The sequence below is a fragment of the Arvicola amphibius genome, chromosome 14, assembly GCF_903992535.2.
Source record: "Arvicola amphibius chromosome 14, mArvAmp1.2, whole genome shotgun sequence".
Lineage (NCBI taxonomy): Eukaryota > Metazoa > Chordata > Mammalia > Rodentia > Cricetidae > Arvicola > Arvicola amphibius.
The window spans coordinates 6863414-6878840 of NC_052060.1; the positions used below are offsets into that span (position 1 = coordinate 6863414).

The 15427-nt window shown below is 56.7% G+C and overlaps 1 protein-coding gene across 6 annotated transcripts; it reads right to left on the bottom strand.

Moving 5' to 3' along the window:
• Window positions 1-3910: 3910 nt before the first annotated feature.
• On the bottom strand, window positions 3911-14965 carry Adamtsl4 (ADAMTS like 4). Of its 6 annotated transcripts, none has more exons than XM_038311345.1 (19): window positions 14876-14965; window positions 14610-14749; window positions 12569-12666; window positions 12145-12202; window positions 11524-11867; window positions 10745-11375; window positions 10412-10514; window positions 9554-9690; window positions 8982-9186; window positions 8569-8741; window positions 8316-8427; window positions 8029-8211; window positions 7767-7896; window positions 7303-7507; window positions 6905-7081; window positions 5506-5712; window positions 5244-5423; window positions 4846-4990; window positions 3911-4709 (listed from the first exon to the last, which is right to left on the bottom strand). In XM_038311345.1, the coding sequence occupies exons 3-19, from the start codon at window positions 12586-12588 to the stop codon at window positions 4573-4575; spliced, it is 3147 nt and encodes a 1048-aa protein (XP_038167273.1). In that variant the 5' UTR covers window positions 12589-12666; window positions 14610-14749; window positions 14876-14965; the 3' UTR covers window positions 3911-4572. The 6 variants fall into 6 exon arrangements, with proteins under 6 accessions (XP_038167273.1, XP_038167274.1, XP_038167275.1 ...); XM_038311346.1 differs by having other exon boundaries at window positions 14610-14741; window positions 14876-14913; XM_038311347.1 differs by lacking the exons at window positions 14610-14749; window positions 14876-14965 and adding an exon at window positions 12777-13044.
• Between the last annotated feature and the right edge of the window lie 462 nt (window positions 14966-15427).

Genomic DNA, 15427 nt, shown 5'->3' on the forward strand with positions numbered 1-15427 from the left:
TGATAGCTGCTCTTACAGAGGACCATAGCTCAGTTTCCCAATACACAGCTGCTCACAAGTAGCTAGTTCCAGCTTCAGGGGATGCAGTGCTCTCTTCTGGACTCTGCAGTTACCTGTATGCGGAATTAAAAGAAGAACGCATCAATACTGAAAGAAAAACTTGTAAAATAAGGATTTGACCAAAAGTCCCGAATAAAGATCATATTTAAAAGAAATGTTGCTGGATGGTGGTGGCGCACGCCTTTAATCCCAGCACTCAGGAGGCAGAGGCAGGCAGATCTCTGTGAGTTCGAGGCCAGCCTGGTCTACAAGAGCTAGGTCCAGAAAACTAGAGCTGTTACACAAAGAAACCTTGTCTTGAAAAAACAAAAACAAAAACTAATTAAGTAAATAAACAACAAAAAACAGGTGAACAGCCAGTGGTCAGCCCTAGGGAGAGCAGGGCAGATGAGATGTAAGACAAAAGTAAACTAATTGGGCAGGTGGACTCAGCACCTCCCTTGATAGGTCCCACGCCGCACCTTTCCCTTAGCTCAAGGGCTTAGGCATACAGTGTGCTACTCTCCTACTGCAAAGCTTAGAAGAATCTAACGTGGAGCCAGCAAGATGGCTCAGCTCAGCAGGTGAAAGCACTTGCTGCCAAATGGGATGACGTGAGTTCGGATCTTGGACTCACGTGGTAGAAAGAACTAAACCTGAAAGTTGTCCCCCAACTTTAGCAGCGGCATTTAAATGCCCCTTTCACACACAAAATAAATGTGTGTGGGCGTGTACGCTCGCGTGTGCACGCTGTGTGGGCCCTTCACAGCTGAACCCACAGGTTTTGGTTCTCACACAGGAAATGAATGTCCTGGTCTGTTTTACTTCTGTGGGAGTGGAATGAAAGAGAGAGAGGTTCTCATTCTGTAGCCCAGGGTGGCCTAGAACTCTTGATAATCCTCAGCTTCAGTGTTGGGGCAAAGTGGTGTGTCATGCCAGCTCTCTGGCTTCTGCACCATCTCAGGCAGACAGACCTGATGTTCCCTGCAGCTACTCCTACCCACCTTCCATCCCCAGCCCTGAGACGCCGGCCTTAGAAGTTTCTCTCCCACTCCCAGATGGAGGCGCCCAGACTGGCGCTAGTTACGCTGAGGTTAACCCAAAGTGTCTCTCTTGTTAGCCGTAGGTACTTTCCTGAGCCTTTCTACTTCCTGTGCAAAGGTGCTTTTCTCACCTCTTCACCTCCTGCAACAAGCAAAGCCCTGTCCTGAGACACCCGCACTCAGCCCAGGGACGGTGGCTTGGTGAGACACCTGCACTCGGCCCAGGGACGGTGGGTTGGAAGGGAGCTGCTCCCAATGCCGTCCACTAGTCAGACAGGGAAGGTGGAGTCTGCCAAACACTGGGTTTGGTGTGGTGGCACTTCAGGGGCACAGGGAAGGAAGAGCATCCCGAACTTCAGGCAAGCCAGAGCTACCGAGGGGGCAGGCAAGAAAAAGAAAGGACCAGCTGGAGAGAATCCAGAGACATGGCTCCTGAGTCTTGTTCTCCATCACACATCATTGGATCTTTAATGTCCACTTGGTCTCATGGAAGAGAGTAGCTTGTGGCAGACACTCAGGCACTGAGCAGCAGCTCTGCTTCCCTCCTGACCAGAAAGTGGAGTCTCCAGGAGTAGATGTGCAGGGAATGCTGAAACCCCATCAGGCCCACCTTTGCAGCTGTGCCCAGCTGCTTACAGGGTGGCCTAGCAGGGCGGGGAAGTGTGGTCACTAAATTTAGTAGAAAGGCTGCAGCTTAAATTAAGAGGGTATTTACCCCAGGAAGTAAAGAAGGGGGAGGGGCATCCCTACCCACTGGAGCTTTTAAAAAATAATGCTTGCCCAGGGCTTCATGTATGCAAAGTACTCTCTCTCACCCAGCTATGCCCCAGCACAGCTGATCTGAGCCCATACAGTTTGTCTGTATTCTAGAACCAGATCCTCCCCCAACAGACACTCGGAGGGGAGGACTCGCAGCCTTGTGTTGGCCTCTGCATGCTAAGCCTCTGCACGACTTTGCTCCTACCACCACCACCCCCCCGTCTCAAGGCTCACAGTCCAGTTCCTCTTAAGTCCTTCCCTAAATTCCCCCTTCTGCACCAAAACCAGGGGCTTCACCACGCCTATTGCCTTTTGGGTTTTAACTTCCTTACTCAGACCCTCCAAGCGTTCCAGAGGTCAGCAAAGCAGTGGCTGGCCACAGGGCTCCTTCTAGGGCGCCAGGGGAAAGGTTATTGTAAGTCAGGTTTCCCAGAAATGTCAGCTCTGACCCCATACTAACTACTCTCAGTGACCAGAGAACAATCCTTAGGCTGACACAGTGAGGAAGAAGAAGGTAGGACCTCCTCTCCCCAGAGTAGCAGGCTGAAGCCTGGAAACTCAGGGGCTGTCAGAAAAAGAGGAGGTGTTCATGATGTTGGGGGAACCCTGGAAGGCTGTGGCTGCGTTCTCCACCTGTGATTGGCTCTCAAGCCCAGAACCTGCCCAGCAACAGCCCTAAGAGGTCTGAAAAGGGAGGGAAGTCAGCTGAGCTGTGGCCTCCACCCCAGTCCCGCTTCCAGGAACTGATGGGAGGGCCTGGGACCGAAGCCACCCCTCCCTTGCCCTGGGAGTCTGCCTTCACTGCCTGTGTCTATCGCTGGTTCCTGGACCCCATTTCCCTGGGCTCTGTGACTCTGACTTCCCTTCCAGGCTCTCCAGAGACACATCTGACATCTCTTAAGAAGCAGGGCATTCGTTTCATTATGATGATGATGATGATGATGATGTTTCAAGACAGGGTCTCCTTGTGTAGCCCCTAGCTGTGCTGGAACTAGCTCTTTGTCTATAGACTAGCCTTGAACTCACAGAGACCCACCTGCCTCTGCCTCGGCCTCCCGGCCTCCAGAGTACTGGGATTAGAGGTGTGCCCCACCATCGCCTGGCTGAGGCAGGGCATTCATGTAGTCTCCTTGTGCCCTGCCTTGGATGGAAGTCAGTTTTTCTTCCTGGTGTTTTTGCGATAGTCACACAGTATAGCCCAGGCTGGCCTTGTGATCCTTCGCCTCAGCTGTGCTCTCCCTGTGGCTTCTTGTCCTTCCCACCCACTCTGCTCCAGCTGGGCGGTCTTCTTTCTGCTCTGCCACACACAGCCAAAGACAACCTGAGTCCCAGAGTAGGGAGCCGACTCAGAACACAGTCGTCACCGGGTGAAACTGGGCCTGCAGGCCTTTGCTAGTGGCCAAACCCAGCTTGTTGGAGAGGCAGGGATGGGAAGGCGCTACCTCCAGGAGCCAGAACTCAGACCTCAGAACCATAGGGATCAGAGACCGGTTTGCAATGCGGAAAAAGCTGCCCCCTTCACGGCACCTTTAGCAAGTTATTTACTTTGAAAAGAACAGGGAAGGGGGCGGAGGGAGGAGGCCTGGTGAGACGTCTCTATGGAATGTGTCTCTGGCAGGATGTCCGGTACTGCCTTGGCCACGCCTCCCTCATCCTGCGCTTCCAGAGAACCAGGCTGGGCTCCTCTGATTCTGCTGAGCAAGGGAAGGGGGTAAGGTGCACCCATGGGAAGACGAGCGAGGGCCAGGGCGAGAGGGCCAGAAAAGTGACCCCACACACACACACTCACACAGCCTGCTTGGCCCGGAAAAGTCCTACTGGATTTCCAGAGATTACAGGAGGAGCCTACTCAAAAGCCCACTGCTCCTAAACCGGAAGAGGCAGTGGCCTCTAGTGGCCAGTGAGCCTTCTGCAATTGTGGGGCAGAGCAGGATCCTAGGACTCTGAGTCAGGCTGCTCTGATTCGTACTCCATAGCCCTTGGGGCCTACCCTTCCTCCCATCCTAAGTGCTGGTCCCCTGCCCACACCATATTCTGGCCCTCACACTGCTCAGACATAATGAACAGCGTCATTTGTCACAGTCAACTTTAATAAAAAATAAATTAGTTCTGGGATGGGCATCACTTTCTGTGTGAAGTGGGGGCGGGGGCTAGGGTGTCTTATACTGACAGCTCTCTTTTTCATCCTCTTCACAACTGGTCCCTGCTCTGGAGAGGCCTGGTCCTTCCTGGGCAGGGTGGGGTAGCAAGGGTCCCCTAGCTGATGGGGAGGTAGGGATACAGAGGCTAGATAAGTGGGGGGGGGGCAGCAGGGTAGCTCAGGTGTGAGACCTGACCTGGAAATCGGGATTGGGACACACACTGGAACTTGTGGGGCACACTTTAAGTAGCTCAGACTAGTGTGGAGAGGTAACCCTGATCCTCCTCAGCCCAGAAAGCATCCGGGAAACAAGCGTTGCCCACTTCCCACTCTTCCCCAGTCTGCTTTTGGGGAAGTGGCACATACGCAGGGGCAGACACCCAGGTAGGCCAGGTTCACACCTCGGGGCGTCATGCTATAGAGCAAACCCAACAGCAGGTGAACAGTCCCCTTATCCTCTCACAGTGGAGGGCAGACATCTCTGGTGACACTGAGACCAGGTGAGAAGCCAGAGGATACAGAGTGGGTTCGTCAGTGGGTGCCCAGTGCTAGCGTAAGAAACCGTGAAGAGAAGGATCTCTTGGACCCATTTCAAGCAGGCTCCAGCTGGGACCGCTCCAGGACGTGGGCGCAAGAGCGGCAGCAGGTAGCTGTGTAGTAGGGGTAGACGCAGAGCCGGGCCTGCACCACCAGGGGGCAGTGTAGAGAGTTGTCCTTGCATTGGTCATCTGAAGACAGGTCAATGGCACAAGACAGGACTGACATCATCTCTCTGAAGTGTGTTACCCACTCCCACCAGCCTTCTCATCTGCCCACATTCCAGCTAATTCCCCTCTGCTGGGGGTGGGCAGGGAAGCTCTTTACCCGGGCGCTGGTGGCAGGGCTGGCTGTTACAGGCCCGCTTTCGGGAAGGTCGCAGGTGAGGAGAGCATCGGGCGCTGAGAGTGTGGTTGGCACTCAGGCACTGGACTTCCCGTGTCTGCGTGCCTCCCTCGCAGGAGCGAGAACACTGGGGAGACCATAGCCTTCAATCAACATTAAAGTTCCCAGGGCTGCTCCTCAGACTACCCCCTCCCTCTCTGAAAGATAGCGGGGGAACATTATCCAGGGGCACAAGGTCCACCAGTCTCCCGAGTCTCCAGGAAGTGGGGCAGCATGCACGCTCACCTGAGTTGTCCTGGGCTGAGAGGGGCTTGGCTGAGTGCAGTGGGCCTCTTTGCTAGAGGCCCACGTGGAGCAGGGCAAGGGAGCCAGGCACTTACCGGACTCCAGAGAGTCGAAAACCATCGGTCCTCACAGGCCTGCCCCTGACAGGGCTGCAGCGCAGGGGGCCTGGGTAGGTGGGAACAGTCGCTGGGAGAAGTCACATTGAACTCGGCTCCCAGTTTAGACACGCAGATGATGTCTCTGTGCTGCGTGCCAGATCCACACTCCGAGGAACACTGTGTAAGTGGGGGAATGGAGATCACTCCAGTTCCCAATGTGGCTTCCCTCCTGCCCCCCATCTCCCGGCCCTCAGCTGACCTCACTCCAGGGCCCTGTGTACCAGCGCCATGTCCTCTCACAGGGCCCTAAGCTGCAGGCACGCATGTCAGGAGGACGGCTTCTGAGAGGGCAGCCCTGCTCAGCCCCGCTTCCTGCTCCTGCTTCCTGGTCCCCCTGGAGGGTCTCGCCACTTCTAAGGCAGACCACAGAGCGCCTCTGGATTCCTGTCCCGCACTCGGCTGAGCACTGTTGAGAGGGAGAGTGGCCTGTGTGAAGGGAGGCTGCTGGTGACTGGACAGGAGGGGAGGGTCCACATCTGGGAGTTCAGGAGTGCCCTGGGGTACCAGCCTGTAAGAGGAGGCAGACAGCTAGGTTTCCAGATTGGCCTTGAACCTGGTGTGAAGCTGAGATAACCTTGAATTCGTTATTCTCTTGCCTCTACCTCCTGGGTGCTGGGATTACAGGTATGTGCCATTACACTGGATTTATGTGATACTGGGATCAAAAGTGGGGCCTCGTACATGCTAAGACAAGCACACTACCAATTTAGCTACATCCCATCTCATTTTTTAAATAAAACTTTATTGCTATATTATGTAGTTATTTATTATTATCTTAATAATCAGGGTCTCTTATGTAGTCCTGGCTGTCCTTGAACTCACAGAGATTCTCCTGCCTCTGCCTCCCTGGCCTGCGCCACCACCCAGCCGGTGTGTGGTGAGTGAGTTCACAGGGGCTGGCTCTCTCCCTACACTGTAGGGCCCAGGGACCTCACTCAGTTGTCAGGCTTGCCCAGTGAGTACTTACTCTTCACCCACCGAGCCACCTCACTAATTTTGTTATTTTATGTCTGTGTATGCTGGGCATGCCTACGGAAGCCAGAAGAGGGGGCCAGATCTATTGGAGCTGGAGTTACCAGCAGTTGTGAGCCACTCGCTGTGGGTGCCGAAAACTGATCCCGGGTCCTCCAGCAGAGCAGGGAGGGGGCTTAAGTACTGAACTCTCTCCAGCCCATTTTTTTCTTTCGTTTTATTTGGTTGTTTTTTGTTGTTGTTGTTGGTGGTGGTGATGTTTTTGAGACAGGGTCTCATATTGTAGCCCTGGCTGGCCTAAAACTCAGTACGTAGAACAGACTGGCCACAGACTCACAGAGGTCCACCTGCCTTAATGGGGTTAAAGGTGTGCACTGCCTCACCCAGCCTGCCTTTGTTTTTAAGACAGGTTCTGCTCTGGGTCATGTAGCCTGGAACTTACTACGTGGTCCCGGCTGGCCTCGCACATCGGCCTCCAGGCCCTAAAATGACAGGTGGGAATGTAAGCTCCCCCACTTAGCTCTGAGGTCCTAGGCCAAGAGAAATAAAAGTTTATCAAGCTGATTTGGACAGGTTGTGACAGGGTGGCTTGGGACATGGTCACCAGGGAAGCCTGGCTTGCCCACCTTGGAACTCCAGTCGCTGTGAAACCAGGCTGTGGTACAGGGTCCCATGTCACAGGCCTCTCTGCTGGGTGGTGGGGGAGGCCCGGAAGCACACTCCTGCTTGCTCACTTCGTCGCCGTTGCTTCCCACGCACCGGACTTGCCGGCTCCTCTGACCACGGCCACAACGCACTGAGCACTGAAGAATGAGAAAGCAGAGACCCGGCATTACCCATCATCCTCCTCCTACAGAACCGGGGCTTTACAGACCGAGAGAGCAGAGCACAGGGCTCCAGGCTGCCCATCCCAGTGCATCTCCCTAATGCTGGGGCTCCATGTAGGTCTTGTTTGTAAAGTTTCTGATGATAGAGAAAACGCCCTGGCTCTTCTCAAGGGTCCTCCGCACCTGCACCCGCTCACCTGGCTCCAGGGGGATCTAATCTCCCAGTGGCCGCAGAGGTGCAGCTGACAAGGCTGGGTGATGTTGGGCCGGGGGAGATGCCCACAACGCTCTGGAGGCACAGAGGAGCCACCGCCTCCAAATTCTTGTCTGCAGAGCAGCTGGCGGTGCTGGGTGCCTAGGCCGCAGGACCGGCTGCAGGACGTCCACTCCCCAGCCTCCCAGCTGTGAACGTGGGTGGGGCGGAGAGAAAGACAAGCGGAAATGTGTGGGGATGCCAGGCTGGGACCCTCAGAGGAGAAGAACACACTTCACAGTTGGAGGCTGCATTCCTAGCCTGGAAGGAAGCTGCCAGGGTTTCCTCACATTCTAACGGATGCCAACCTTTCTAATCTAACGACTCCCTGCCGCCAGGAGCTAGGAACCTGCCACAGAGTTCAGGTAAGAAGGTTGTGGACTAACGTTCCCTGTGGACCATACTCACTATGGGGGACACGGGGGTCCATGGCAGGGTTCAGGGGAAGCTGGGGGTCTGGCGTCCGTGGCACAGCTCTGTTCATCCAACTCCTCTCCTGACTCACGGGAAATGCAGAGGAAAACGGGGCGCCAAACACCTGAAGGGAATAAGGGGGCAACCAGAGGAAGCAGGAACTCAGAGCCCAGTTCCAGTGAGGTTCCAGACACAGGGTCCAGTACAAAATAGGGATTTGGGCTGAAGTGCCAGCAAGACAGGCATGCAGGCTCACCTTTGCCGCAGGATGCTGAACATTCGGAATGCCCCACTTGCTTCCAGTATCCAGCGGACCCGAGGGATGTCCTGGCCTGAGTCAGGGCAGGTACTTGGGGAATCCGCACCTGACGCTGGAGGGTGCCTGGTGCCCGAACTGGGCGGGGAGCTGGAGCAAGTAGGGGCTCTCCCCTCAGCATCTCTGCAGGGGAGTCCAGGAGCCCAATCAGATGCTTCTCTGCAACCCGGGCACCCCGTCATGTCACAGCCGCACCCCTTTTCTGGGTCTGAGGATCCTAGTTTTACCAGGCTGACGTTGAAGGGCTGGAGGCTTGGCAGAGGGGCTCTCCAGGGCTGCAGGAGGGGAGGCGATGACATACTGATAAGAAACACCTGGGTTGTCCTCTTGAAAGATCATCTGAGGAGAGAAAATAGCAAATGTTTGGAGTGACAAGAGGGGAACACACCAGATTTCTCCCTAAGGGACCCCCACTGCTCTGCCCTAAGGCACCTCCCTCTCCAGCAGTCTAGTGCCCCACCTCCCCCGCCTCAGGCTTACATAGACATCCACGGGCTGGGTGGTGGGGCCTTCGGCTGACAGACTCTCCCCCTTGCCTTCCTCCCGAGGAGGACGGTTGTACTGGAAGACAGTCCCGACGGCAGAATAGGACCCTGGAGGATCCACAGCCCAGTTTCCGTTGATAATGGAGCGGCCCCCAGGCCCTCGAAGTGCTGAAAGACAGAACCCTGAACTGAGTGATAGTGGCATACCTTCCTGAGCCTTGGCGCATGCCACCTGCCCAGAACTCTAGGCCCTCAGGACCTCAGCCACCCACCTCCCTCACCCACTCCGCCAGGCTTGGGGGAAAGCCACCAACCTCTTCCTCTTTGGCCTTTTGCTGTGCTGAAGAGGGGAGGCAGATCAAAGAAACAGGGTGGACTGGGACTTAGGACTGAGGTCCAGTTTCTCACCGAGGTAATTAGAACTGGGTCGGAACTGGGAAATCTGAAGATGGGTGGCTCCCGCAGGGATCCACAGGATCTTCTGATAGCCCAAGGGGCCCCCTCGGTCAGTGAGGTTTCCCGAAACGAGCTGACAGGTAGAGCCATCACCTCCACAGACTCCACAACCATCTGGACGCCTGCCAGAGCCAAGGATCCCATCACAGCCGGGGCTCTGGGAAAAGTGAGGTGAGGCAGGGGCCACACAAAAGCCAGGCACACCTCACACCCGGCTCTACTCCACGCAGGGCCCCCAGCTCACCCTCTGACCTGCTCCTCCATCCCCAACCAACTGCAGAGAAGCCTAGCCAAGTCCGGTGGGATCCTGCCTACAACACACCCATTGCTGGACAGCAAGAACCTCCCTTGGCCACCCCAGTCTGTCACCCTCCCTCACCAACACCCTGCCCCCCTCACTAACACCCTGCCCTCCCTCACCAACACCCTGCCCCCCTCACCAACACCCTGACCTCCTCACACCAACACCCTGCCCCCCTCACCAACACCCTGCCCTCCCTCACCAACACCCTGCCCTCCCTCACCAGGCAGCGACCCGCGACACAAATATCTAGGGATCCAGGCTGACACAGGGTCCCATCCTGAACCTTTTCGGTGTGACGGACATAGAATCGGAAGCCACGGGGGCGGCAGTTCAGTTCACAGCGCTGGGAACCCTGAACTGAGGGGTAAGATATGATAGTTAGCGGGGGTCCCTAGCGGAGGAAGTACCCCCAGAGTCCTGGTAGTCATCCTGAAGTTGCTGTGGAGGAAGGGAGGGTGCAGTTTCCTGTGCTTAGGGTTTTGTTGTTGTTTTTTGCTTTGGTTGTGCTATATGGTGTCAAGCTTATGAATTTTACTGATTCTCCTACCTTATTCTCCTAAAACAGGGGAAGTTCTGCACCTGGCCATCAAAAAGGGGGTTTTGCTGTTGCTGTTTGGAGTGTGTCTGGAGTGGACTGCTCAAGTGGGAGTCAGAGGACAGCTTGCAGGAGTGGGTCCCCTCCTTCCGTGATGGGTCTGGAGACCACACTCGGACCATCAGGCTGAAGCGTCTTTACCCACTGTACCATCCTACCTTTCCTGACTGTGAGTTCATAGCCCATGGGTTTGTCTTGGTGACAAGCTGACCAGTGGTCAGTAACCTGGGAGTGCCCGCTATGACAGCACGAAGATGTCTCTGCTGGTGCCAGTGACCCCGTCACATTCACACCCCTCCCGGATCACAACCAAAAGGCATCCCAGGCCACCCCTGTCCCTACCATCCACCCATCACTTTCTGAACACTCTGCCCTTCTCAGGCCAGGGCTGAGTCTCTGCTGAGACCTGAGAATTAAGACACGGGAGGCAGAGAGGGGCCACCCAAACCCGAGTCAGCCCTGCCAGGGGACTAGAAACTGCACCTTCAGTGAAGGGCTCCCACTGGTACAGCTGGCCCATGAATTCCTGGGAGTCATAGGCGGCACACTGCAGGGCTCTGGGGTCTGGCTGCTCAGGGGGGCAAAGCTGAGGAGGCAGATACACAGCATCAGAGCCAGAGAGGAAACCTGGGGTGCAGGCTAGGGCTGGAGTAGGGACTGGGTACTGGTGGGTCAGCTCTCCAGAACACCAAGGTTCCTGTCCTGAAGTTAGAACCACCACCCTCAGATCTAAGCCCACAAGCTGAGGACTCGAGTCGGGGACTCCGGTCAGGGGACATCCATGAGAGCCTGGGGTAGGGGACCCAGAGATCTCACCTCTTGACTGCATGCTCTCAGTTGCTCGCTTTCCCCAGGGCATTTTGGAACAGGGCTACCGGGAGTAAAAAGGCTCCAGAGGGGGCTGGAGTCTCTTGTCAGAGGCAGCCAGCCTTCTGGGGACCTGGGAGGACTCCCTCGAGGTCTCCAGGGCCCCCTGCTCTGTTGGCCTCGACTCCGACTCCGGGGGACAGAAGGGAAAGGATGAGGGCGTGGCTCTGCTCCCTGGGGACTGTTCCAACCCTGGGAAGATGGCATCCGTGGCCCAGGGGATCCCTGGAAAGACCTACTGTCTCCAACGAAGGACGTGGGTGAAGGGATCCCCGTGTCAGAGGGAGCAGAACCGCTTCTGGGGGGCACCTCTATCTGAGTACTTCCAGGCTTTGGAGTTTCAGCTGGGGGGGAGCCGGGATGGGCATGCATTTCGGGAAGCTGCGTCTGAGGGCTGCGGTCTGCAGGGGCCGCTTCTGTGCTTAGAGGCTGGGATGGAAGGGACCCTTCCCCTGTAGAGTGCTTGGGTTGCTCCGGTCTGGGTCTGCGGGGGTGCCTGCGGCTCCGGTGCAGCGGTAAGGCAAAAGGCACTCTCCCATAACCAAACATCCCTGGCTTGATAGGGTCTCGAACCCGGGACCTGAGAGGATGGTGCAGACTCGAATTGGAGATCTCCTAGCCCGTCTCCCCAGTTCACATCCTGAAAGATCAGCCTGCAGAGGCGAAGCCCCTTTGCCCCTTTCCGTTCCTCCACCTCTCCCTGCGCTGCTGGGCCTTCAGGGCCTCACCTCTGGGCCCCTTGAGTCTCTTGGATCTTCTCTCTCCCCAGTTGAGATGCAGGACCTTGAAGAGGGCCACCCCTTCCCCTAGGTGGTGGTCTGTACAGGGACTGGGGATCCCGGGGAGTCTGGGGTCTGGAGCCCTGATCCCGACCCCTGGGCCGGAGGGCTTCTGGATGTCTTGGGGGTCGGGGAGGAAGGGATAGGCCAGGGTGCAGTTCACATGTTCGGCTTCTGCGCTGCACCCCCACCCCACAAGGCTGGGAGCAGGGGGCCCACCGGCCCCAATGTCCCCAGAGGCCCTCGGGAACCTGGTCCTCCTCTGATGGTGTCTGAAGAGAAGGTCCAAACAGCTGCACGGGGGTGGGAGGACACACAACACGGTCAGAGTTAGTGTCAAGGGTCAAGGGTTGTTAGATGTCCAAGGTCACATGTGTTGGGAGGGCCAGATTCCAGCCTTTGTGTTCTCTAACTAAAAGGGAGGGAGTTGGCAGGGACACTGGCTCAGCCAAGCCTGGACGAAGGGCTGAAGTCTCCCAGGGAGAAAGTGAAGCCTCCCTAAAGGGGAGGCCAGGGCAGAATAGGGGGACCCTGGGCAGAGTTGCAGTGGCTTCCTTGGCCAGGGCTCACCTCCTGATCCTGGCAGAGCTGAAGAAGAGGCAGAAGCAGCATCACACATAGCCAGAGCCTACACGTCAAGGGGTGGGGGCCATCAGAGGGAGCCAGGAGTGTTACGACATTACCCACCCCCACCCAGGCTCCCCACATCCTGGTTGCCAACTTCTCAGGAAGCAGAAGTCCCTTGTCACGTGCCAGACCCCTTCTAACAATCCCTACCTTCTCTCTTTCTTTTGTTTTTTGGTCTTTCAAGACAGGGTTTTTCTGTGTTGCCCTGGTTGTCCAGGAACTAGCTCTGTGGACCAGGCTGGTCTTGAACTCACAGAGCTCCACCTGCCTCTGCCTCCCGAGTTTAAGGCATCTGCCGCAACTGCCCAGCCCCTTCCCTTACTATTAGAGACAGTGAGGTCTCTGCACTGATAGCCCTTGCTCTTACCTGCCCAAGCAGGTCTCCATTGCTCTTCCTTTGACTGCCCCTGGGCTGGGGAGCAGGGGACAGGGTAGCTACTCTGGCATCTGGGCACGAAGGGTGTTCTGAGGAGGAAGCAGCACACTAGTTACCCTCTAGATAGCCAGGATACTGAAGGGCTGTCTCAGCACAGCACCAGCAGGGCAGAGGGAAGACTGGTCCACCCCTTTAGTACCTAAGGGTGGGAGCAACAAGGAACGCTGTCATTGTCATCTGCTGAGGCCAGGGTGGGGGGCTGACCTCAGCCTTCCAGTTCAATCGAGTCCCTCCCTATGGCCCAAGATGGGCTTAGCTCCTCCAGAAGCCCCGAGGAGGGCAGTGCGTAGGCAGCTGGACCGGGACATTCTTTCTCCAGAGCTCTGGGACCTAGAGGAGGCAGGCTAAGCCAGGCGCCCCTGTGAGTGGTCAGCCAGAGGGCCCTTGGCACCAGGTGTGGGGGCAAAAGCTTTAATCCCACCCTTTGGGATGGGGAACAGGAGGATCAGGAGTTCAAGGCCAGCCTGGGTGATGTGAGACCCCCATCTCAAAACAAACAAACAAAATACCTCCTTCCCTAAAACCAAACCAAATTAAAAAGAAAGAACGAAAGAAAGAAAGAAAAAAAGAAGGAAAGAGAGAGAGAGAGAGAGAGAGAGAGAGAGAGAGAAAGAAGAAGTCATAAGAGCATTCCTTTCCTACCTGCCTCCGGCCTCTTTCTTCCCCTCTTAGCTAAAGCTCCTTATAGACAGTCAGGGCATCTGGGCTACCACAGGCCCTTTCTTGTCCAAGGGATAAGCTAAGTGGGCGAATGGCAGTGACTTAAGCTCCCTGTGGGTGCCAGCACCCACGAGGCACTGGCTCAGAGCAACTTAGTTCATGGACAGATAGTTTTCTTCTTTTTATTTTTTCTTCCAATTCGCAGCCAAAATGGCTGGACACCTACCTAGAAGGGGAAGATGCAGTCATAGCTGCTCAGACTTCCCAGTCAGCAGCTTCTCCTGGTATCAAGGAAGTCCAGCCTGAAGTCTAGCCTTGAACACTGAGTACCCTGTCCTCCAGGCCTGTCTCTCCCTACCCCCTGCCCTCCAGCCCCTTCCTTCTCACCCACACCCCTCATCTCATCTCAGTTCTGCTTTCCAGGAAAAACACTGTTTCTGTTGGATCTGAATGGCACCACCAGAGGAATCCAAGGATTGCTGGCCAAGGCAGGCCAGCTCAGGGCAGGGGAAAGACAGGGAAAGCAAAGTTAGGTCCTGCCCCCCCCCCCCCCCCCCCAGGACCCTAGGACTTGGGAATTTGCAGAAAAGAGCAAAGTGGCTGTGCCCTTTCCTTCCCCTTGCTGGGCCAGCCACTGATGTTCAACCCACCCACCAACCTTCTACCTGCCGGCCCTGTGAGGCTGGAAGGAAGAGACACAACCTGTCTCTTCTCCGATGCTGGTCCCCTCTCCACCTCCCTCTGCTTCTCTCTGCTCCCCCAGGTCTGTCTGTCCTTGCTGCCTCTCTGTGGTCTACCCAGTACACATAATCCTGTCCTGAGCTGGCTTTGGCAGCTCTCTGGAGAAGTGAGGGGTGGGGGGTGACGAGAACTCCTGGGGCCAGGGCCAGGCCTGGCTCCTTCTCTGGAAAAGTCCACCCCACCCTCCCCTGCATAGGGGAGCAGAAGCAGACTCCCCCCTCCCTGCACAAATGTATGCTTGTTGTCCCTTTTTCACGCCCAGGGTGAGGAAGGCAGAAGCTGGATGTGGGCACCCTTAAGTCAAGGTGGACCCTGGTAAAGACAAACCTGGGCTGCTCCTGGTCACGCCCCACACTGGGCCATTGACATCAAGGAAAGTGACCTGCACAGAGCTAACCCCTTCACCCTAGGGCTCACCTCGGGCAAGTGAGCCATTGCTGAGGGAAAGAAGCGCTAGTAAGTACTGGGCTGGCGGAGGAGAGTTGCTGTCCCGTCAGAATTCCATCCCAACAGGTGTCTTTCTTTTTCCTCAGCCCCTCCCAACAGGCTGAGCTGTGCAAAGGGCACTCACCCGCATCCCTCCCGGACACCCTAGCCCTGCGTTCCCGGAGTGCAGGCGTCGGGTCGCATCCTCTCGAAGCCCCTCGGGGAGGAAGCGGGCGGCGCCGGCTTGCAGGGAGGTCCCGTATGTTTTCCAACTTCACTGTGTGACTTAATGGGAATCTTGGCTCAAGTCCTCGTCCGGGTGATGGGACCAGACCCCCTCCCCAGGAATTCGCCCCAGGGTCCGCTGTTCTGTGACCAGGAGAGCCGGGGCGGGGGTCGGGGAGGCTCTACCTTCTCAGCGCCCGCTCTCTCCAGCTGCCCTCCGCGGCGGCCACCGCTGCTGGGAGCCTGGGGACAGCGCCGCCCGCGGCAGGCTCCGCCCCGCGCCGCCCGCGCCCCGCCCGCCACGCGCCTGCCGCAATCACCCACCCCGGGCACCCCCGACGGCTATGAGCCGTGCAGCCGCGCAGCGGGCACCGCTCCCGCGCCCACCCCGGGGCTTGGGACCCCATCGACCCTGGCAGAGCGGCCTCTGGTGGACCTTGTACCCGAAGAACACGGGCAAGTCGCGGACCTCAGGGGGATTCACAAACTGGACCCAGTGGCCCTGCGCAAGCTCAGACCCACCCAAGCCCATGCCATCCCCTCCGCTTTTCCCATGCTGGGCAGTGAACCGTGTGGCTCTGATGGCCGAGGACGTCTGTGAGCCTCGGTTTCTTCATCCATAAAATTTTACACCCCGGAGCTTAGCGGAAGGAATGCACGTTGAATTATGAGTCAGACAAATTTGGATTTGAATTTCAGCTTGAGCGCTTGCCAGTTCTGTGGTCTTTCATGAGCACT

What these genes read in the sequence shown, in the direction of transcription:
- Adamtsl4 (XM_038311345.1), bottom strand. Translation starts at nt 12,588, where the DNA reads ATGGAGACCTGCTTGGGCAG. An exon ending in CCCAGCCCGTGGATGTCTAT is followed by an intron (nt 8,428 to 8,568) that starts GTAAGCCTGAGG and finishes TTCTCTCCTCAG; the next exon opens with ATGATCTTTCAAGAGGACAA. An exon ending in TTTCGACTCTCTGGAGTCCG is followed by an intron (nt 4,991 to 5,243) that starts GTAAGTGCCTGG and finishes TGGTCTCCCCAG; the next exon opens with TGTTCTCGCTCCTGCGAGGG.